This window comes from Mustelus asterias, chromosome 6 (genome assembly GCF_964213995.1).
Source record: "Mustelus asterias chromosome 6, sMusAst1.hap1.1, whole genome shotgun sequence".
Classification (NCBI taxonomy): Eukaryota; Metazoa; Chordata; class Chondrichthyes; order Carcharhiniformes; family Triakidae; genus Mustelus; species Mustelus asterias.
In genome coordinates this window covers 72,091,744-72,115,541 of record NC_135806.1, presented here as the reverse complement: position 1 = coordinate 72,115,541, position 23,798 = coordinate 72,091,744, and the positions used below count along the sequence as shown (strand labels likewise).

The window sequence follows — 23,798 nt, the reverse complement described above, 5'->3', positions numbered from 1 at the left end:
ACAATGATGAGCAACATGCACTCTGGAGGGTACTGCCCCAGAGTGGTTCAACTTAATCTTCAGTAGCCCTATAGTCCTCCCAGCCACTGCACTTGTGGAGGCATGACATTGATTATACGTCCTTTCCACAGCTGTCCAAGGGTGCCAGAGTGGAGGCATGAGCTATCTTTTCAAGGGATTGTCACCCAGCAACCAACCACCCAACTGAGCTGGAGCCAAGAACAGTCTTGGCACCTTTAAGTGTAGAATGTATGCATCATGGGAGCTGCCTGGGTTCCATGCACAGATGTGAAAAATGTGGGTTCTGTGGTCACACACAAACTGCACATTTCACACCTGCACATCTTCCGATTCACAAAGGCATCTGGCTGAACCACTGGTCCCTTGATGGCCACATGAGTGTAGTCTATGGCACCCTGGATGCGGAGCAACCCAACGATAGCTGCAAAGCCTCTGGCTTGGTCAGCCTGTCTGGCTTGGTCCATTTGGTGATGAATGAATGTGCAGACCTAGCTGAATAAGCTTGATGCAGCTACAGACAGCTGATTGAGACAGCCTACACTAACCCCCCACAGACCACTGGAAAGATCTGAATACATCAGAATTGAGGGCTCTTGTGACCTTCAGAGCAAATGACATCAGGTGCCCACCCACACAGTTGGAGGCAATCTCCAGACCAATCATGTGGCATAATGATGTCACGGTGTCCCTAGAGAGGCAGAGTCTCCTACAGCACTGGACCTCAGGCATGTTGAGGTAGCTGGATCATTGCATGACTGCTCTGGTAGCAGGCTCATGGCACCTTCTGTGGTGCCTTCAATCTTGCTTTCCCTGCTGGCTGTAAAACCCCTGTGCCTGTTCATCTCTTCCCAGAGGTCTCACCCTGCAACGCTGCCTGTGGATATCTGTCTTCCGCTTCCTTCAGCCCCTCTCTTCCTCCTCAGCAGAGCTGCACCCAGCAGCGTCCACAATTCCCATCTGCTAAATTGGAGATAGCACTGCCCAGTGCACTGAAGGCTGCTATGGACAGAAATGCTCCGGCAGAATTGACAAAACAGAAGAGTCATCAGAACAAGGCTAACAAAGCAAATATTTTAGAAGGAAACAGATGAAAATGTCTGAAATCTCAAGACTTAAGCAACAGCAAACTCTCACCTGAACGCTTATCAACTCACACAACCAATGCTCCAGCTCCCTTTTATCCCACCCATGGATGAGGAAAGTAAAAAATCATCTACCCATGTTCCCTGTGCCGAGCTATAAGTCACACAGGCAATATCAGATTCTAGTCAATTGCACTTTAGATTGCCTTAACTAGCTGATTAATTGTCAGTGGACATGTGGAGGAGTTGACAGTACGCTTACTGATCGAAATATCACATGAGTGCATGATGACATCATGGTGCACATCCATCTTACACAATTTCACGTCCTTCTGGGTCAGCCTCGCACCAAAAATAATGCGTAAAATTCTGAACACAGTTTCTCCTTATCTACTCTGTCTAGACTTCCCGTGGTTTTAAACACCTTTACCAAACCTCCTTTCAACCTTCTCTTCAAAGAGAACAGTCCCAGCTTTTCCAATCTATCTAGAGAACTGAAGTTCCTCATCCCTAGAACCACTCACATGAAGCTTGTAAATCTTCTCATGAACCTCTTTCATGGTTTCAAATGCAGGATAGCAGAGGTCATAACATTAATCCCTGGGGAACTCCACGATAAACCTTCCTCCAACCTGAAAGCAACACTGTTCACCATATTCTTTATTCCCTGCCACTCAGCCAATTTCATATCAATGTTGCTACTGTCCCTTTTATTCCATGAGTACTCACTTTGTTCACAAGTTGTTGGATGGCATTTTATCAATTGTCTTTTGGAAGTTCGTGTACACCACAAAAACAGCATTACCGTCACCAACAGTCTTTGTTACCTCATCAAAAAACTCAAACACGTTAGTGAATATCTCCACACTCAGGGTAAGTTCTGAGATATTTTAAAATATTCTAAATAAATCTGTAATAGATTTGAACCTATCTCTGCTATGCTCTGAGATAAATCAAATATGTAAGATGACTAAATAACAGTGACTGTTAATTTGATCCTGAATTATGATTTCTAAAAGCTTTCTCACTACCGAGGGTAAACTAACTGGCCAGTAGTTGCTGGGTTTATCTTTACACCCTTTTTTGAACAAGGGTGTAAACATTTGCAATTCTCCAGTCCTCTGGAACCACCGCTGATTCTAAGGAAGCCAATTGATAACATTTTGAAATGTATTCACTTTAAGAAATGTAACAACCAATTTGCACTCAGCAAGATCCCACAAACTAGACTGAAATCATGACCAGATAATTTGTTTTGGTGATGTTGGTTGAGGGATAAACATTGTCCAGGACACAAAGGGAACTTTTGCTGCTCTTCTACTAAATAGTGCAGAGAAATGTTTTCCATTGTCTCAGTTTAGATCCCCAATTAATAGACAGCTTCTGCAACAGTGTAGTATGCTCACACTGGAATGTCACCTTGGCTTATGTGCCCAAGTTTCTGAAGTGGGAATTAAATGAGCTCTGGGCTGAGGGAAAAGAGTTTTCCACAGCCTATCTTGTAGTTGCAGCTACTTAAATATTTAAAGCAGTCTGACTCTCGCAGTTTTCCCATCCTCTTCCTTTTGGGTCTCTACCCATGTCAGGCCCAATATACACATGTAGCTTGCTTGAAAATGTAATTAAGGACGATTAAAGGATATTCCATTAAGTCAGCCTATCTAAATTGATGGGCAATTATGCTTTCTTCTACATTCAAGCACCAGGTTTTAGCTGATTCCAAAAAACAAACTCTCTGACAACTGTAAAAATTTGCTTACTAAAGTAATTAAAAATGTAAATTATCATTGTTTATCAATGCAATAATTGGATGTTGTATGATTATTCCTTAACTAAATTTCAGAGGATTCCCTGCAAAGTTTATGAATGTGATAAAAGTTACTCACCTGTGTGAATCTTTTGAACTGGTTATAATTTTTCCACATTCTCGCTTACTGAAAACTCCTTCAATCCACGATTTCTGCGTCTAGAATTAAGAAATGTGCGACTTAATTATTGTGCATTTTAGCATTTCAATCGATTTGAGTAGGTTTTGAATTGTTCTGTTATATTTAATTGGATACACTGGTTTGTACAGATGGTTCACAATTTTGGTGTCATATTTGATACCCAGATGAACGTCTGACTATAAATCTGCATTAAGACAACTTATTTCCAGCTCTGCTACTTCAGTTGACTCTGCCCATGCCTCAGTTGTTTAGCTGTTGAAGCCTTCATCCATACCTTTACGGTAAAGTACCGATATTCTATTTATAGAATCATAGAATCTCTACAGTGTAGAAGGAGGTCATTCAACCCATCAGGTCTGCACTGACTCTACCGACAGAGGATCTTACCCAGGCCCGCCACCCACCTTAGCCCCGTAACTCCATGCATTCACCCCGCTAATCCCCTAATCTATACATTTTGGGACACTAAGGGGCAATTTAACGTTGCCAATTCACCTAACCTGCATATTTTTGGACTATGGGAGGAAATCGGAGCACCCGGGGAAACCCATGCCGACACAACAAGAATGTGCAAACTCCACACTGTCACCTGAGGCTGGAATTGAACCCAGGTCCCTGCCGCTGTGAGGCAGCAGTGCTAACCACTGTGCCATCATACCTATAGACTTGACAATTTCAAGCTGCTCCTGGCTGGCCTCTCACTTTCTACCCTTTCTAAACTTGAGGTCAGAGTCATGCTGCTCATGTCCTATTTCACACCAAGTCCCAATCACCCATCACCAATGTGCTCCCTGATTTACAATGGTTCCCAGTTCAGCCATGCCTCAATTTTAAAAATCTCTCCCATGTTCTAAAAATCCTTCAGACATTCACATTCCTATCTTTAATCTCCGACAGTGTACAACCTTCCTGAAATATCCGGAATACTAATCTCATGAAGCACAATTTTAATTGCACCGTTGGCGGTTGTACCTGCAACTGCCAAAGCCCTGAGCTTGGGAATAACCTCCCTCAACCTCGTCACCTCTCCTTCCTCCCGTTAAACATTCTTTAAAATCCACCTCCATAACCTTTGGCCATATGCTCCAATATCTCCTCATTTGGCTTAGTGTCAGATTTTATTTTGTCGTGCTCCTGTGAAGTCCCTTGGATTGTTTTACTATATACTATGCTGTATAAGTTCAAGTGTTGTTGGTTTGTTTTTCAATTTTCCAACTTTTTGAAGATTTAGATTGTTGTTGCTTCCTTTCTTACCTCCTTGACATTGTGAAGAGTTTAACTTTTTCATGAAGCACCATTTCATGGTAGGGTAGGCATTTTATGAGCATTCATTTTACTCTCAATGAGTTAGAGGACAAGGAGGAATTCCATTGGTATGCAAAGTCAGATCCACTTTTAACATGGGACAAACTTTCAGCTTGCCATATCCTTGGGCTTATGACAAATATTTTATAGCTTCTCTAATGGGCAGCCAATGCACAATGCCAGGTTTTTGTCCAAGATATCACACTAGTGGTTGTAGTGGCTGCCAAATCCTGCCCTCTTTCTGACTCGTTTGAGTCAAGTGGTTAGAAGCACAGATATTATTACATCATTGTGCAAAACAATTTCTACAGCAGTGCCTACTCCGCAATGTTCCTGTTGCTGGTTGTTTCCTCAACATTACAGTTTTTTTATCCATTCTTGGGATGTGGGCTTCACTGGCTAGGCCAGCATTTATTGCCTATCCCTAATTGCCCTTGAGAAGGTAGTGGTGAGCTGCCTTCTTGAACCGCTGCAGTTCATGTGGTATAGGCACACCCACACAGTACTGTTAGGGAGAGAGTTCCAGGATTTTGACCCAGCAATAGTGAAGGAATGATGATATATTTCCAAGTCGTTATGGTGAATGGCATGGAAGGGAATATCAGGTGTTGGTGTTCCCATGTATCTGCTGCCCTTGTCCTTCTAAATGGTAGTGGTTGTGGGTTTGGAAAGGCTTGTCTAAGGAGCTTGGTGAGTTCCTGTAATGCATCTTGTAGATGGTACACACTGCTGATACTATGCATCGCTGGTGGGGGGAGTGAATGTTTGTAGATGGGGTGCCAATCGAGCAGGTTGCTTTGTCTTGGATGGTATCGACTTCTTGAGTGTTGTTGGAGAGGCACTCATCCAAGCAAGTGGAGAGTGTTCCATCACACTCCTGACTTGTGCCTTGGAGATTGGGGAGTCAGGTGAGTTACTCTCTGCAGGATTCCTAGCCTCTTGAACTACTTTTGCAGCCACGGTATTTTTTTGGCTAGTCCAGTTCAGTTTCTGGTCAATGGTAACCCCCCTGGATGTTGATAGTGGAAGATTCAGTGATGGTAATGCCATTGAATGTCAAGGAGCGATGGTTACATGTTCTCTTGTTGGAAATGGTTATTTCCTGACAATTGTGTGGCAGGAATTTTACTTGCCACCTGTCAGCCCAAGCCTGGATATTGTCCAGGTTTTGCTGCATTTGGACATAGACTGCTTCAGTACTTGAGGAGTCACAAATGGTATTGAAAATTGCGCAATAATCAACAAACATCCCCACTTCTGACCTTATGTTGGAAGGATGATCATTGGTGAAACAGCTGAAGTTGGCTGGTCTTACAACACTACCCTAAGGAACCCCTGCAGTGATGTCCTGGAGCTGAGATGACTGACCTCCAATAACCACAACCACCTTCCTTGGTGCTAGGTATGACTCCAACCAGCAGAGAATTTTCCCCCAATTTCCATTGATTCCAGTTTTGCAAAGGCTCCTTGATGCCATACTCAGTCAATGGTGGCCACGATGTCAAGGACAGTCACTCTCTCCTCATCTCTGGAATTCAGATCTTTTGTAATGAGATGAGGAGATAATTGGCCCTGGCAGAACCCAAACTGAGCATCAGTGAGCAGGTTATTGCTAAGCAAGTGCCATTTGATAAGTCTGTTGATGACCCCTTCCATCACTTTACTGATGACTGATGGGCAGTAATTGGCTGGTCTGGATTTGTCCTGCTTTTTGCATGCAGGATATGCCAAATAATGAGAATTATTTTTCTTAATCTCAATTGTCATTATTGGCAATAATTTCTATTTGATATCTATTGCATTTGTTTAGTGGTAATTGAAGGAGAAATAATTCACAAATTGTTGCTTTGGTTATGAGTCTAAGAGTGGGAATGGGGAATATCTCAAGGGGCTTTGGAATACAGGCAATGGAGAGCACAGTCACAGAAAAAAGAAAAGGAAGAATATGCATTTATTTAGCACCTTATTCCATTCACAGGATATCCCCAAGTGTACTACTTAATCAATGATTTTTGAAATGCTGTTCAGCAAGCTAATACAGCAGCTAATAGCCCCATAAAGAAGTCCCACAAACAGCTAATTAATTGAATAATCAGATAATCTGGTTTCTTTATAGTGTAAATTGAAGACAGATCATTGACCCTGGCACCAGGAGAATGCCCTGTTCTGTTTGAAATAATGTCTAAACAGCCCTGGTTTAACCTTTCATTCAAAAAATAATGCTTTTCAACAATGCAGCGCTTCCTCTGCACTGAAGTTATGTTGTGGAGATGCCGGCGTTGGACTGGGGTAAACACAGTAAGAAGTTTAACAACACCAGGTTAAAGTCCAACAGGTTTATTTGGTAGCAAAAGCCACACAAGCTTTCGGAGCTCCAAGCCCCTTCTTCAGGTGAGTGGGAATTCTGTTCACAAACCCGAATGGGCATTTGGCCTCTGATATTCGGGTAAGCGTTCTCCAAGGCGGCCTTCACGACACACGACGGCGCAGAGTCGCTGAGCAGAAACTGATAGCCAAGTTCCTCACACACGAGGACGGCCTCAACCGGGATATTGGGTTCATGTCACACTATTTGTAACCCCCACAGTTGCCTGGACCTGCAGAGTTTCACTGGCTGTCTTGTCTGGAGACAATACACATCTTTTTAGCCTGTCTTGATGCTCTCTCCACTCACATTGTTTTGTTTCTCAAAGACTTGATTAGCTGTAAGTATTCGCATTCCAACCATTATTCATGTAAATTGAGTCTCTGTCTTTATATGCCCTGTTTGTGAACAGAATTCCCACTCACCTGCAGAAGGGGCTTGGAGCTCCGAAAGCTTGTGTGACTTTTGCTACCAAATAAACCTGTTGGACTTTAACCTGGTGTTGTTAAACTTCTTACTCTGAAGTTATTTGCCCAAGTCCTGGAGTTGAGCTTGAATGTATTAAAGCCTCACCCAAAGAGAACCGTGGAAGAGTAACCCATGGAAATGGCATTAGTGGAGCAGAAATTATTGTATTGCTCTGGTTAAACTCTTGTGGGAAGACAGTTTACAAGTAATATAAGTAATGTATAATTGGTGTTATTTCTATACAGAACAATTTAAACATTTTGAAAGCCATTGGCCAGAATTCTCTGATCTCGTTCGCCCCTCCACCACTGCCATCGAGAACAGCGAATTTGGCGCTCAGCCAAAACTCCATTCAGTGCAGTGTGGACTGGAGAATCCTAGCTGCGGGCAAGGTCAGAGAATTCCGACCATTATGTATTTTGTCCAACACAGGTGAATACTGATATTTTACTGTAATAAACTTTAAGATTACATGTTAGAAATGATCACGTGAAGTAAATATGCAGTCACTCATATAAACTGCTCCATATCACATATCACTAAATATTTCACTCTTTATGTTTTGCTGTCAACATGAAGACTGTATTTAAAATAACTATAATTAAATACAAATATAATTACAAAAGTATCAGTAAAGCACACTATTGAATCAACACTAAAATGATTTTTTTAATTCAAATAAAATAACTTACCATACTTTAATGATTGAGAAAATCAATTTTATTAAAGTTTCCTATTCCTTGGAAAAGTAAAGTAAGCTTTGCATGTGCTTGCGGCAAGAGGAATGCAAATCTTTGCCGCATAGTAGCAAATACTTTGCTCAGTTTTAGCACCTATGAGCACAGATCTACACAACAGCATGTAGTCTAGAGTAGAAAAACAAATATTTTATAAAGACTGTTTACACCTTCTTTGCCTTTCACAAATTATCTTTCAGAAAAACTGTACCTGAAAAATGAGGAAAGGCTTTACATACCCTTACATCTGCAAGATTTGTATGAAAAATGAATGTGTCAAGGACATATCCAGTAATATGTTTTAACCCTTCCAGGATTGTCGAAATACTTGCACCAATTTGTTTAAAAAGTGCTCAGTGATCACAGTGCTCAGTTGTCAATGTGTATATGTCGATTCCCATTTCTATGTGGTAACAGGCAGAATTTCAAACAAACAGATACTTTGACAGAGGTTCTTACATAAAAGAAAACATGTTTTAACTGAAAGCTGCAAAGAGCACTATGCACATAAAAGGTTAAACCTCCCTCCCCCCCATTTTAAATTCAGGTATATCTGCATTCCACAACTGAGTCTTGACTTTAACCAGGATAAACCTGTTTCTGTTAGTGCATTTTATTGAATTGTATGAAATTTAGAAATAGGATAGCTAAGCACTGATTAGGATCACACTGCCACTAAGACTAATTGTTTAACTCCAGACATATATAATGGTTTAATTATTTACTGTGTGATTACATGTGAGAACTTATAACTTTTAACAGGAAATAATGTGATCTAAGTGTGCAATAAAATCTTTTGCAATTTTGTTGTCATAATATACATTCTACGCAATAGTGTACTATAGTCAGCCATTTCCTGGGAAAAAGAAATTGGTGAGTCTTGGAGAAGGACCAGAGATTAGAACTATAATTGTTGCAATGATGTCATGTCTTAAACCATCTGATAAAGTTCAACAAGTGTGTTGACAGTTAAAATAAATGTAATGGAATTAATATGAAATTAGCTGAGCAGATTGAAAAATGATTTAGAAACCGTGCTGTAGCCAAATGAGCTACAGGACCAAGAGTTGGAAAGTGGGATTAGGTTGGATTGCTCAATTGGCCTCCTTCTGTGCTGTAAATTTTCTATGTTTCCATGTCGAAAGAAAAAGATCTTTACCTGTAGTCAGTGGCTGATGGAGATCCATAAAATGTGACCCAGAGCATTCACATGGGGTATTATGTGGAGAGAAGAGCAAAATGAAGGCAGATTCCAGTTACACCATTTATGGGTGATCCTGGATTTGGACAGCTCACAATCAGTAAGAGCTTTGCAATATAGATTACATCCTGCAAACCCTGGCTGATGTTGTGACAAAGCTCTCAGTAGCCCCCTGCTAATGTCTCCCAAAAGTGGTACCCCAAGGTATGAAGGCCAGTGGTCAAAGTATTGACTTTGGATGCACTCTCTAGTCTGGAGGCCTCTCTGTTGGGGAGACAGTGGAAGGACAGATGCAGGTGTTCTTGATGCTATCATCTGCTTCAGGTAACAGTGCATTGTGTCAAATCCTTCCTGGATATTTGCACTGAGGATGTTCTGCCGTTACCCTGCTACCCTGCGTCCTCTGACATGGTTCTCAGCGTGCCATGCCAGTGTGATACCCATTCAGCATGCTTCTTTTTAAAGTGGCCCCCCCAGAAATCTGAATCCATGAGCTCAGGGGTTCACAGAGACTCTATCTCCACTGTCAGATATCTTCACCTATGATTGATATGGCACCAGTGAGAATAATAAATGAAGGAGTGCCAAACATATAAAGAGACTTTAAGGAAGCGACAGTGATCATAAAGCTTATTTTCGCTATGCTAATGAGGTCATGAAACTTCTCCCTGCACTATAAAGGAGTCCTGGGGTTCAAGGAAGTACCAATCACTGTCACAGACACTAAACAGTCATCTCTTCAGCTTCATTTCACTTATCCTGTCGACATAAAGCCTGACTCCTTGAAGTTACATATTTCTTCAGTCTTGGGGTTACTCTACTTACCCAGGTTGCCTGTTCCTCCAATGCTCCGAGCACCCCTTCAAGAAATAACAGGTTTTATATTCTACTGCTGTACCATGTATCAGTCACTCCTCTGGGTGTCTTCCAGTCACAGTTACAATAACTGGGAAGCACCTTTCAGATCAGAGAATCACATAGTGCAGAAGCAGCCTTTCGACCCATTGAGTCTGAACTGACATGCAAGAAACACCTGAACTCCCACCTAATCCCATCCATGAGCACTTGGCCCATAGCCTTGGATGTTCTGATGTGCCAAGTGCTCATCCAGGTACTTTTTAAAGTATGCGAGACAACCCGCTTCTACCAGCCTCCTTGGTCAACTCAAGTCGGACGCGGTGGACTTGAGGAAGAGTTCTTAGAATGCTGTCGCGATAGTTTCCTCGAACAGTATGTTACAGAACCTACGAGGGAGCAAGCTATCTTGGATCTGGTCCTGTGTAATGAGACAGGTAAAATTAATGATCTCCTTGTGAGGGATCCTCTTGGAATGAGTGATCACAATATGGTTGAATTTCTAATACAGATGGAGGGTGAGAAAGTAGGGTCCCAAACCAGTGTCCTCTGCTTGAACAAGGGGGATTACAATAGGATGGGGGCAGAGTTGGCTAATGTAGACTGGGAACACAGACTAATTGGTGGGACAGTTGAGGAACAGTGGATGATTTTTAAGGAGATTTTTCTCAGTACTCAGCAAAAATATATTCCAGTGAAAAAGAAGGAATGTAAGAAACGGGATAACCAGCCATGGATAACTAAGGAAATAAAGGAGAGTATCAAATTAAAAACCAATGCATACAGAGTGGCCAAAATTAGTGGGGAACTAGAAGATTGGGAAGGCTTTAAAAAACAACAAAGAACTACTAAGAAAGCAATAAAGAAAGGAAAGATAGATTATGAAAGTAAACTAGCACAAAATATAAAAACAGATAGTAAAAGGTTTTACCAATATATAAAACAGAAAAGAGTGGCTAAAGTAAATGTTGGTCTGTTGGAAGATGAGAAGGGGGATTTAGTAATAGGAAACGAGGAAATGGCCGAGGCCTTAAACAAGTTTTTTGTGTTGGTCTTCACAGTGGAGGACACAAATAGCTTACCAATAATTGACGGTCATGGGACTGTAGGGGGTGAGGACCTTAAAACGATCACTATTACTAAAGAGGTAGTGCTGGGTAGGCTAATGGGACTAAAGGTAGACAAGTCCCCTGGTCCGGATGGAATGCATCCCAGGGTACTAAAAGAAACAGCAGAAGAAATAGCAAATGCATTAGTTGTAATTTATCAAAATTCACTGGATTCTGGGGAAGTGCCGGCTGATTGGAAAACAGCTAATGTAACGCCACTGTTTAAAAAAGGAGGTAGACAAAAGGCAGGTAACTACAGGCCGGTTAGCTTAACAGCCGTAGTTGGGAAAATGCTGGAATCTATCATTAAGGAAGAAATAGCAGGACACCTGGAAAAGCATGGTTCAATCAAGCAGACGCAGCATGGATTCATGAAGGGAAAGTCATGTTTGACTAATTTACTGGAAATTTTTGAGGATATAACGAGTGCGGTTGACAGAGGGGAACCGGTGGATGTGGTGTATTTAGATTTCCAGAAGGCATTCGATAAGCTGCCTCACAAAAGGTTGCTGCATAAGATAAAGGTACACGGAGTTGGGGGTAAAGTGTTAGCGTGGATTGAGGATTGGCTATCTTACAGAAAGCAGAGAGTCGGAATAAATGGGTGCTTTTCCAGTTGGCAATCAGTGACTAGTGGCGTGCCGTAGGGATCGGTGCTGGGGCCTCAACTATTTACCATATACATAGACGATCTGGAGGAGGGGACCGAGTGTAGGGTAACAAAGTTTGCGGATGACGCAAAGATGAGTGGGAAAGCAAATTGCATGGAGGACACAGAGAGTCTGCAGAGAGATTTGGATAGGCTAAGTAAGTGGGCAAGGATCTGGCAGATGGAGTATAACATTGGTAAGTGTAAGGTTATCCACCTGTGAAGGAATAATAGTAAAATGGACTATTATTTAAATGGTGAAAAATTACAACATGCTACTGTGCAGAGGGACCTGGGGGTCCTTGTGCATGAATCACAAAAACTCAGTTTGGAGGTGCAGCAGGTAATCAAGAAGGCAAATGGAATGTTGGCATTTATCACGAGAGGGATGGAGTGTAAAAGCAGGGAGGTCATGCTGCAACTGTATAGGGTACTGGTGAGGCCGCACCTAGAGTACTGTGTACAATTTTGGTCCCCTTATTTAAGAAAGGATATATTAGCTTTGGAGGGGGTACAGAGAAGGTTCACCAGGTTGATTCCAGAGATGAGGGGGTTAGCTTATGAAGAGAGATTGAGTAGACTGGGCCTGCACTCATTGGAGTTTAGAAGGTTGAGGGGAGATCTTATAGAGACATATAAGATAATGAAGGGGCTCGACAGGGTAGAAGCAGCGAGGTTATTTCCACTTACAATGGAAACAAGAACTAGGGGGCATAGCCTCAAAATACAGGGGAGTCAATTTAGAACAGAGTTGAGGAGGAACTTCTTCTCCCAGAGGATAGTGAATCTTTGGAATTCTCTGCCCAATGAAGCAGTAGAGGCTACCTTAGAAATCATAGAAATCATAGAAAGCCTACAGTGCAGAAACAGGCCATTCGGCCCATCGAGTCTGCACCGACCACAATCCCACCCAGGCCCTATCCCCATATCCCTACACATTTACCCGCTAATCCCTCTAACCTACACATCTCAGGACACTAAGGGGCAACTTTAGCATGGCCAATCAATCTAACCCGCACATCTTTGGACCTTGTTAAATGTGTTTAAGTCACAGATAGATAGAGTTTTAACCATTAAGGGAATTAAGGGTTATGGGGAACAGGCAGGTAAGTGGAACTGAACCCACTATCAGATCAGCCATGATCTTGTTGAATGGCGGAGCAGGCTTGAAGGGCTAGATGGCCTACTCCTGCTCCTATTTCTTATGTTCTTATGTTCTCCAGCGCATTCCAGACTGTCACAATCCTCTGGGTTAAAATGTTTTTCTTCACATCCCCCTAAATCTCCTGCCCCTCACCCTAAACCCATGTCCCCTTGTAACTGACCCTTTAACTAAGGGGAACAGCTACTCCTTATCCACTCTGTCCACGTCTCTCATAATCTTGTGCACCACGATCAGGTTACCCCTCAGTCTTCTCTGCTCCAACGAAAATAATGCAAGCCTATCCAACCTCTCTTCATAACTTAAACGTTTCATCCCAGGCAGCATCCTGGTGAATCTCCTCTGCACCCCCTCCAGTGCAATCACATCTTTCCTATAAGATGGCGACCTAGCTGTGGCCTCACCAAAGTTCTATACAACTCCAACATGACTTCCCTGCTTTTGTAATCTGTACCTCAATTGATAAAGGCAAGAGTCCCATCTGCCTTTTTCACCACCCCACTAACATGTCCTTCTGCTTTCAGAGATCTGTGGACAAACACGCTAAGGTCTCTTCATTCCACAGAACTTCCCAGTGTCCTGCCATTCATTGAATACTTCCTTGTCAGGTTACTCCTTCCAAAGTGTATCACCTCACACTTTTCAGGATTAAATTCCATCTGCCACTTATCTGTCCACTTGACCATTCCGTCGCTATCTTCTTGGAGCCCAAGACACTCAGCCTCACTGTTAACCACCTGGCCAATCTTTGTGTCATCCACAAATTTACTAATCCTACCTCCCACATATTCATCAATGTCGTTTATATAAATGATAATTAATAGGGATCCCCTATGGTACGCCACTGAATGATGATGAAACACTAAACCTTATTCTATTGTTACATGAACAATCATGCTAATATCAGCCCACCATGCTCATGTGTTTAGGCAGAATAAAATGCACGATTCAGCAGCAATGTGGGAAAAAAGACAATAGGGACAAATTAAAAACACAATAATCAATGAATTCCTTAACAATTGGATAAAATATTGGATGAGGCAGCTATAGGTCGTAGATTAGCCATAACTTAATTGAATAGCTGAACAGGCTCAAGGGGCTAAATGGCCTACTCATATTCCCATGTTCCTATATCACCCCTATTTATCAGGGACCCAACATTCACTGTCACGAGCCATTATTTTCTGACTTCATGGTCTGAATCTGCACTATCCCTGTAGCTGCCACTTACACCACTTCTCTCAATTGGAATCCTCTATCCTTCCAGGTTCCAGTTCACACAAAGCTCAGAAGCAGAAACAGCAGGAAATATCGATCAACATCCTAGGGGTTACCATTGAACTAGACCAACCACATAAATACTGAGGCCGTAAGTGCAGGTCAGAGACTAGGAATTTTGCAATAAGTAACTCATCTCCTCACTCCCAAAGCCTGTTGAGCATTTAAAAGGCTAAAGTCAGAAGTGCTCTTGCCTGGATGAGTTGTTGTTAGTGTATCTTCACACCCATACTGTTTTTTACCCTTTGGGGAAGAGTGGGGGAGAGTTTCCGAGCTGATTATCAGCCCACTGAACTGCATTGAAAGCTACTTCCATGGCCAACAAGTCCTAGTATTGGGCTCAAACCCAGAGCTTCTGGTCCAGTGGTAGAGGTGCTACGACAACACAACAAGGCCTCCACCTGGCTGAGTGCAGCTACAGCAATATAGAAGATTAACATCATACAGAAAGAAGCAGCTTGCTTGATTAGTATTCACCAAAGAGAAGGAATTGGTGGATGATAAGTCTGGAAAAGGATGTGTAGATAGTTTGAGTCATGTTGAGATCAAAAAGGAGGAAGTATTGGGGTTCTTGAGAAACATTAAGGTAGACAAGTCCCCAGGGCCTGATGGGATATACCCCAGAATAATGAGAGAGGCAAGGGAGGAAATTGCTGGGGCCTTGAGAAAGATCTTTGTAGCTTCACTGGCTACAGGGGAGGTCCCAGAGTCAATGTTGTTCCTTTGTTTAAGAAGGATAGCAAGAATAATCTGGGTAATTACAGGACAGTGAGCCTCACATCAGTGGTAGGGAAATTATTAGAGAGGATTCTTCGAGACAGGATTTATTCCCACTTGGAAATAAGTGGACGTATTAGTGAGAGGCAACATGGTTTTGTGAAGAGGAGGTCGTGTCTCACGAACTTGATCGAGTTTTTCGAGGAAGTGACGAAGATGATTGATGAGGGTAGGGCAGTGGATGTTGTCTACATGGACTTCAGTAAGGATTTTGACAAGGTCCCTTATGGCAGACTGGTGCAGAAGGTGAAGTCACATGGGATCAGAGGTGAGCTGGCAAGGTGGATACAAAACTGGCTCGGTCAAAGAAGACAGAGGGTAGCAGTGGAAGGGTGTGTTTCTGAATGGAGGGCTGTGACAAATGGTGTTCCTCAGGGATCAGTGCTGGACCTTTGCTGTTTGTAATATATATAAATGATTTGGAGGAAAATGTAACTGGATTGATTAGTAAGTTTGCGGACGACACAAAGGTTGGTGGATTTGCGGATAGCGATGAGGACCATCAGAGGATACAGCAGGATATAGATCAGTTGGAGACTTGGGCGGAGAGATGGCAGATGGAGTTTAATCTGGACAAATGTGAGGTAATGCATTTTGGAAGGTCTAATACAGATAGGAAATATATAGTAAATGGCAGAACCTTTAAGAGTATTGATAGGCAAAGGGATCTGGGTGTACAGGTACACAGGTCATTGAAAGTGACAATGCAGGTGGAGAAGGTAGTCAAGAAGGCATACGGCATGCTTGCCTTCATTGGCCAGAGTATTGAGTTTAAAAATTGGCAAGTCATGTTGCAGCTTTATAGATCCTTAATTAGGCCGCACTTGGAATATGGTGTTCAATTCTGGTTGCCACACTACCAGAAGGATGTGGAGGCTTTGGAGAGGGTACAGAAAAGATTTACCAGGATGTTGCCTGGTATGGAGGGTATTAACTAGGAGGAGAAGTTGGAGAAACTTGGTTTGTTCTCACTGGAGCGACGGAGGTTGAGGGGAGACCTGATAGAAGTCTACAAGATTATGAGAGGCATGGACAGAGTGGATAGTCAGGAGCTTTTTCCCAGGATGGAAGAGTCAATTACTGGGGGGTATAGGTTTAAGGTGCAAGGGGCAAGGTTTAAAGGAGATGTACGAGGCAGATTTTTTACACAGAGAGTGGTGGGTGCCTGGAACTCGTTGCCAGGGGAGGTAGTGGAAGTGGATACGCTAGTGACTTTTAAGGGGCGTCTTGACAAGTACATGAATGGGTTGGGAATAGAGGGATATGGTCCCCAGAAAGGTAGGGGGTTTTCGTTCAGTCGGGCAGCATGGTCGGTGCAGGCTTGGAGGGCCGAAGGGCCTGTTCCTGTGCAGTAATTTTCTTTGTTCTTTGTTCACCTTAAAAATTCACTCCCTCTGTTACTGATGCTCAATGGTCACAATGCGTACCATCTACAAGATGCACTGCAGCAACTCATCTCGGATCCTTCAACAGCACCTTCCAAAGCTGCGAGCTCTACCACCTAGTACAAGGGCAGCAGGTATATAGGAACACCACCACCTGTGGGTTCGCCTCCAAGCCACACACCGTTCTGACCAAAGAATGGCAGAGTGTTGCTTCCCGTGAGAAAACCAGCATGTTTCTCTCCAGAGAAACTGATCGGTTTTCTCTCCAGATCGTACAAAGCTCAGCCCCAAAAAAATCATGAGGCGGTGTTTCACACCGTCATACATGGGGGGTGGAACTTAAACACGCCGGCAAAACCTGGCTACAGAGAGATTGGGGTGCCACCTTTATCAGCGCCCTGACCAGTACCTGAGTAAACCTCCTCTCAGCCCACCACAGAGGTCACAGGGCCCCCCGCAGATCATCGGCAACTTCTGCCTCCCTCCCGATTATTGGCCCCTTCCTGCCAGCATCCCCTGTTCCTCCATCTTCTCCCAGCCCATAACCAAACCTGAATGAATCGCCCTCCTCCCCTATGAGTCTCCCAATGGGACCAGCCACCTGGCACAGGTTGGCACTGCCAGGTTGGCATGTGCATCCAAGGGACAGTGTCGGGGGCATTGTTAGGTCACTTCCCTCTCTCTCTCGGGGGCTTTACTCACCTTTACACTCCCGGGGAGGCCCCACGACAGGTTCACATTTAGGTAAATCTGTTGTAAATGGCGCCGGCGTGCACTGGCTATCCAGTGAGGAAGCAGGGGTAAGTGGGGTAAGTCTCAGAGAAAGTGTTCGCTAATGACATGTTAATTGTGGTTCCCAAAGGTGCGGTGCGCCACACTGGTGCGGCGAAAGAGGATGGCGGGAAGATTCAAGGACAGTCAAAGAAACATTTAAACATTCATGTATAGAAACCCGTAGAAGTTTCCAGATTTCATGCCATCTCTCTTTGTGTTAAGGCTTAACACCAGTGTGGTGCGCCGCACCCTTTGGGAACCACCTTTCTGTGGTCCCACAACATGCTTCACGTCACTCCAACGGTGAGGGGCCAATAAGATTGGCACTCAGAAACTCGCCAGCGTGAATCGCGCTCTCAGGATTTTGGGCATGAGCACCATTCTTGCAGATGGAGAGTGCGGGCTCAAAATTGTCCCCTAAATCACCGTTCCCTAACTGTCGCTGGGTCAAACTCTTGGAACTCCCTTCCTGACAGCACTGTAGTTTTTCCTGCAACACATGGAACATGATCCTACCGGCTCATCTGCCGGTCACAGAAGCACAGAAGCACAGAATCCTACAGTGCAGCAGAGGCCCTTTGGCCCATCGAGTCTGCACCGATGCATGAAATGCCCTGACCTGGCCACCTAATCCCACTTGCCAGCACTTGGCCCATAGCCTTGAATGTTATGACGTGCCAAGTACTCATCCAGATACTTTTTAAAGGGTGTGAGGCATCCCGCCTCCACCACCCTCCCAGGCAGCGCATTCCAGACCGTCACCACCCTCTGAGTAAAAAGGTTTTCCTCAAATCCCCCCTAAACCTCCCACCCCTCACTTTTAACTTGTGTCCGCTCATAACTGACCCTTCAACTAAGGGGAACAGCTGCTCCCTATCCACCCAGTCCATGTCCACCTCGCTCGGTGAGGTGAGCCAGTAAATATCATGAGAGGCGAAAATTCAGGATCGTGCCTGGTTTCTCTCCTCTTACCAGCACTGATTTGTCGGCAAAATATACATGACATGCTTAGCACCCGGGACTCTCTAATGACATTCTCTTGACTGGGCTCACTTGCCCTTACCCCCTCGCTGGTCAGGACCCTCATCAGTGGAATCACAGCTGGTCTCCAAGGACGGAGGCCAGACATGATGACCTCACCGATAGGACCAGAGGCCACTGAGGCTGCCCGGGTGGTCGAGGGCAGGAGCTGGGCAGTGCTCACTGGGCACCCCCGCAGTACTGAGGCAGTGCCAAGGAGGTGGGGCCTGAAGATTAGGACCTAAGAAGGGGTGGGACCATGACAGGGTGACAGGGGTAGGAGCTCCACGGGGAGGCAGGGAAGGGGGAGCTCTGCAGGGAGGGCAGTTGTTTGGTAAGCATGGTGATTGGCGGTGTGGGGGGAGCTCTGCAGAGGCAGCAATCAGGAGTTGGGGGGAACTCTGCAGGGGGGGGCAATCGGTTCAGGGTTGCAATGTCCAGGGGGCTGGGGGGAGGAGACCGGCACAGGGAACAATCGGCAGCGGATCCCGATGTGCGTGTGGGTGACAGGAGACCTCACAGTGCACTGGGAGATCGGGGCACCTACGCAAAGGAGCCCCAAGAGCTCAGAAGTCAGCTTCACCGGCGATATTAGACCCCCCACCAACCCCAACCACCAAGAATCGCATCTGGGCTTTTATTTTTAACTAAGTACCGTACAATTGCGACTGGGATCTTGCCCAAAGCTTCAGCGGTATTCTCTCCCGTTTTCATGCTCGTTCGGCACTTAGAATTTTTAAATTAAAATTCCACCCATGGATTGGGTCAGCCCAGTCGGCGATGCCTACATCTCGTGAAAGAATAACTTCTTAAAAAATCAATGTGTAGCCATCCTGGTTTGCCCCTCCTCCTTTTAGATTGCAGAATTTGTATGGGGCAGACATGTGTCCAACAGCCACATTCCAGGAGGAATTTGGGCAGAGAGCCAGCATTAAAAGTTCCGCACCATTTCTATCTTTCTTCACCAGTGAACCACCATCGTTATGCTTGAGGAAATTCCGGGCCAAAGTTTGCTGCAATCAGGTGAGTCATTTTCAGAAGCTTTTAACTGAGAATTATGTGATCATTTCATTACACAGCTGTATCTTTGTTTAGGTTTTATCTCTCCAATGAAGAAATCAACTGATAAAAACAAGCAAACATCTCAAAGAAGAATGCAACACAGGATCAAATTTTTTTTTTCCAGCCAATTTGTTTAAATCCGTTTTCCTTTCTGGGTGGAAATGTGAAAGTTTCATCCTTCTGATTTCAGGGAGCTCAGTGTTTGCTATTGGTACTGGATTGCAGATCATATAAATTGAGCGCAATCTTACCACCTCACCCCGCCCGATCGGCATGGGGAGCTGGGAAAATAGCATGAGATGCTAAAAATCTGAGTCGCTCCCAGCACGAAACAGTTTGCTATCTTCCCAACCTCTTTTTACTGGCACGAACCGTTTCACACCCATTCGCAAAGCTTATTAGCATGAATTTGAATGGATTTCAATATCATTAGTGAGGTCGGCAACTTGTGGGGCAAGGGGACACTCGCTCCCGGTTGCAGTGAAGGTCATGGCGGCTCTCGACTTCTACGCCACCGGGTCTTTCCAGGCCTCCAACAATGACCTCTGCAGCATCTCACAGTCCTCTGCACACAAGCGCATCCGTTAGGTGATGGTTGTCCAGTACACCCGGGCAGGCCACTACATCAACTTTGACTTGGGCCAGGCCCAACAGGAAGCCCAGGCTGCAGGCTTCGCTGGCATCACCGGGGATGCCCCATGTGCAAGGGGCTATAATATGGCATACACATCGCCCTGTGGGTCCTATATGATCAAGGGGTACCCTTTATTAACAGGAAGGGGTTCCACTCCTTTAACATTCACAGTGGTTAGCACTGCTGCCTCACAGCGCCAGGAACCCGGGTTTGATTCCTGGCCTCGGGTCACTGTCTGTGTGGAGTTTGCACATTCTCCCCGTGTCTGCGTGGGTTACCTCCGGTTTCCTCCAACAGTCCAAAGATGTGCGGGTTAGGTTGACTGGTCATGCTAAATTGCCCCTTAGTGTCCAAGGATGCGTAGGTTAGAGGGATTAGCGGGGTAAATATGTGGGGTGACGGGGCTAGGGCCTGGGTGGGATTGTAGTTGGTGCAGACTCGGTGGGCCGAGTGGCCTCCTTCTGCACTGTAGGGTTTCTGTGATTCAGATTGTGTGTGAGCATCTTCTGAACATCTTGCAGGTGTGTGCATGGCACCCAGGGAGCAGGCATGACAGCTGCATCTAGTTTATAGTTTACTTATTAGTGTCACAAGTCAGCTTACATTAACTCTGCAATGAAGTTACTGTGAAAATGCCTTAGTCGCCACACTCCGGCGCCTGTTTGGGTACACTGAGGGAGAATTTAGCATGGCCAATTCACCTAACCAAAACATCTTTTGGACTGTGGAAGGAAACCAGAGCACCCGGAGGAAATCCACGCAGACACGGGAAGAACCTGCAGACTCCGCAGTGACAGTGACCCAAGCCGGGAATCAAACCCGGGTCCCTGGTGCTGTGAGGCAGCAGTGCTAACCACTGTGCCACATCTAGCTCGGATATACCCGGGGGTCTTCAAAGACCACCCAGGCTGCTGGGATGGCTAGTGGGGGACAAGGGCAACCCGCTGTGGTCATGGCTGATGATGCCAGTGAGGAGGTCTGAGACCAAAGTGGAGAACGGCTATAATGAAGCCCATACAGGTTCCTAAAGATGTAGTTCCACAGCCTGGACCGCTCTGGCAGTGACATCTAGTACCAACCCCGCGTTGGTCTCCCATATCATCGTGTTCTGCTGTGCTTTCCACAATCTGATGGAGCAGCGGGCAGACTTCCTGGAGGAGGAGGGGGACAAGGCAGATGTCACTGCATCAAGGGATTGGGCCTAGGAGGATGTGGACGAAGAGCCGGAGGATGGGGGACAGGCTATCGCAAGGGTCCGGCAGGACAGAGCAGCGAGGGAGGCCCTCAATGCCACAGGTTCTCCCCATATGAGGCTCCGAACCCCCACCCACCCACCACACCCCAGGAGCCTTCAATTCCCCCCCAGCCCCATCCCTTGTCCACACCCTCCGCCATGGGTCTCATTGATATCACACCTGGGTGTTGGGCCTGGGTTGGCCATGTTAGCGAGTTACTGATCCAGGCAGGAGGTTAATGATGACTCATTATGCAGCACACTCTGATGCTGCTCTGGTACCACACAATCTGACTCCTCCATTTTGTTTGACTGCACATCGGTGCCTGGGCCTACTTCTTAGCTCACTAATCTCGGGGCACCACCGTCCAGTCCAATGGAGGGCCCCAGCTGACTTTCGGATGTAATGGATGTTGTCATGCCAACATGTTCATCCTGCTGCCCATGAGATACAGCGGTGTCAAGAAGGGGAGATTCGGAATGGCTGGTCTCCTAGGTGGTAGCCCTTCATCCCTCGGGGTGCTTGTTGACCCCTGAGTCACTCCATGGGACAGAGGGGCAGCTGCAGCGAGTTCCAGAGGCCTCTATGTCACCTGCGCTCCCAGTCCTGGAGGCCCAACAGCGTCTGCCCCATTGTATGCGAGCCCTCAGCGATAGCCCTCTGAAAATGGGCCAAGGTCTCGAGACCCGCAGTCATGGCCCGTTGTGACCATTTCCTGCCTCAGACATTCCACTGCAGCCAACACCCTTGCAGTGTTGGCCTGGGTGCCACGCAATGCTGCCACTATTTCCTTCACCTGAAGTCTGTGGGACTTCTCCAAACGGCCTGGCATTTGCTGGAATGTTGGTAATACCCCCTCCTGCAATCCCTGGCTCTGCTTCTGCACCTCCAGCAGCTTTCGGATAACCGATCCAAGTGGCTTGGTGCCTGACTGGAGGTCAGCTGTTTCCTTGGCTCTGGGAGACCTCTGCTTGCCCGAGTCCTCGCTGCCATCTGAGGTGCATCAATGGCTGTGTGGTGCTCCAGGAAATGACCCAGAGGCCTCACTGCTAACATGTCCCACCAAGGTGACTGTATGTGCGCTGCTGCATGTCTGTGTCAACTGTTGGGTGCTTTCCTCTGAAGTGTCGTTGGAACCTTCTTCCGAGATATCAGTGGGGGTTTCATTGGGGGCAGCGAGGGGGTGGGGGGGCACAGACAACTGAGGGTCTGGCCTCATCAAGGTTGTCTCCTGCAAAAGGAGACACATGGGTAAGTGCAAGGGAGGGACAAGTGTCTGGGCAGATTGCAACTTCCATGAGATAGGTCATTTGAATTAAGGTTTTGTGGCTCCTCACTTCTGTGGTGCACGCCGACCTGGCTGTCGCTCATGACTCTATCCTTGAACTCCCCCACCAGCTTCATGGTTTGCTCCTTGAACGCAGTGAGGATACTCAGCTCAGAGGCCCCATCTGCGGTCTTCGCCTGCTCCCTGTGATTGTAGCTCATCTTCTCCTGCTGGGACGAAGGGAGGATTGAAAGTCTGATGACTCGAAGTGCACGGGGTATTGGGGGTGGGAGTAATCAGGTGGCATCTGTCAGGGCCAGGGTTGTGACGCGGGTGCCGGAGAGGTTGGAGAATGCTACTAGATGGTCAGGTGCTGGAGGACTGTGGGGTGTGGATGTGGACATTCCAGGTGCTACATATGGGACTAATGGCAGGTTAGGATGGGCAGTGACCTTTGCTGCCCCCTAATGAGGGCACTCATTTTCTTTCTGCATTGGCCCCGGTCCTCTGTGTCAGTGCAAAGGCACTGAAGGCTGCTACATCGCTTACCAAGCGACATTTGCGGCCCAAACCCTGGGTCACTGACCATCTCGGAGGAAGAAGATGGCCCTCCTCTCCATGACATCCAGCAGCCGTCCCAACTCTTCCTCCATAAACCGTGGAACTGCTCCGCAAGGTGCTATCTTCCTGGCATGACTGACAGTGAGTGCATCGTCATGCAGTCCCCCTTGTTAATGGCGCACAGCTGCAGCCACATTGAGTGAGTCACCACACCTGGAGCCTCCATGCCAACGTGATTCGTGTGGAGGCTCTTTCATTGCAGTAAGTGTCAAAAGATTGCGGTGCGGAGTGCGCCAAAAAGACCAACGTGAGAAATTTTTACTTTCTCACTGTTACAACACTTCGAAAATTTTTGGAAAAGTCCCACCCATTGTCTTTGAGAACAATCATATCTAGCCACTATGCATCTACAACCTTCATTCAACATAACAAAAACTAAAGAAGTTGAAGATACATTTAACTTGTCAGTTTAGGCTTTTGCGTTATAAAATTGGCTGACTTAATAACTTTCACAAGCATGTGTCTTTCCTTAGGCAGTACTGGGATACTCCTCTCTGCCCACCAAATAAAAAGGAGAATCAAAATAATTACCTCCAGAAAATAACTATCAGGGCTTAATTTTAAATTTGCAATGCATGAACTTTCTGTCTAAATAAATACAATACAGAATAAGGAATAAAATTAGCATTTACTTCTGTGATAGTAATATCACACCGGTTCTTCTACTTCCTTTAACAGAGAAAAATATTCCTCTTAAAAAATAATTACTATTGTGCCTTTAAATAAAATATAGTAAATTATTTGTTATAGGCCTTGTGTTCAGTGTTACAAAGTCAGTTGCTTAATATATTTGTCTGCAGATCTACACAGACTTAAAATGTCATGATATGCAAAAAGCAGGG

At 45.5% G+C, this 23,798-nt stretch overlaps 1 protein-coding gene across 1 annotated transcript in view; it reads right to left on the bottom strand.

Moving 5' to 3' along the window:
• Positions 1–22,556, bottom strand: part of trpm6 (transient receptor potential cation channel, subfamily M, member 6) — a 159,811-nt gene extending 137,255 nt beyond the window's left edge. The window contains exons 1-2 of the mRNA XM_078213871.1: positions 22,425–22,556; positions 2,990–3,069 (exon numbers count right to left, since the gene is read on the bottom strand). Of these exons, the coding sequence (XP_078069997.1) occupies positions 2,990–3,069; positions 22,425–22,556 (212 nt within the window). The remainder of the gene's footprint in view (positions 1–2,989; positions 3,070–22,424) is intronic.
• Between the last annotated feature and the right edge of the window lie 1,242 nt (positions 22,557–23,798).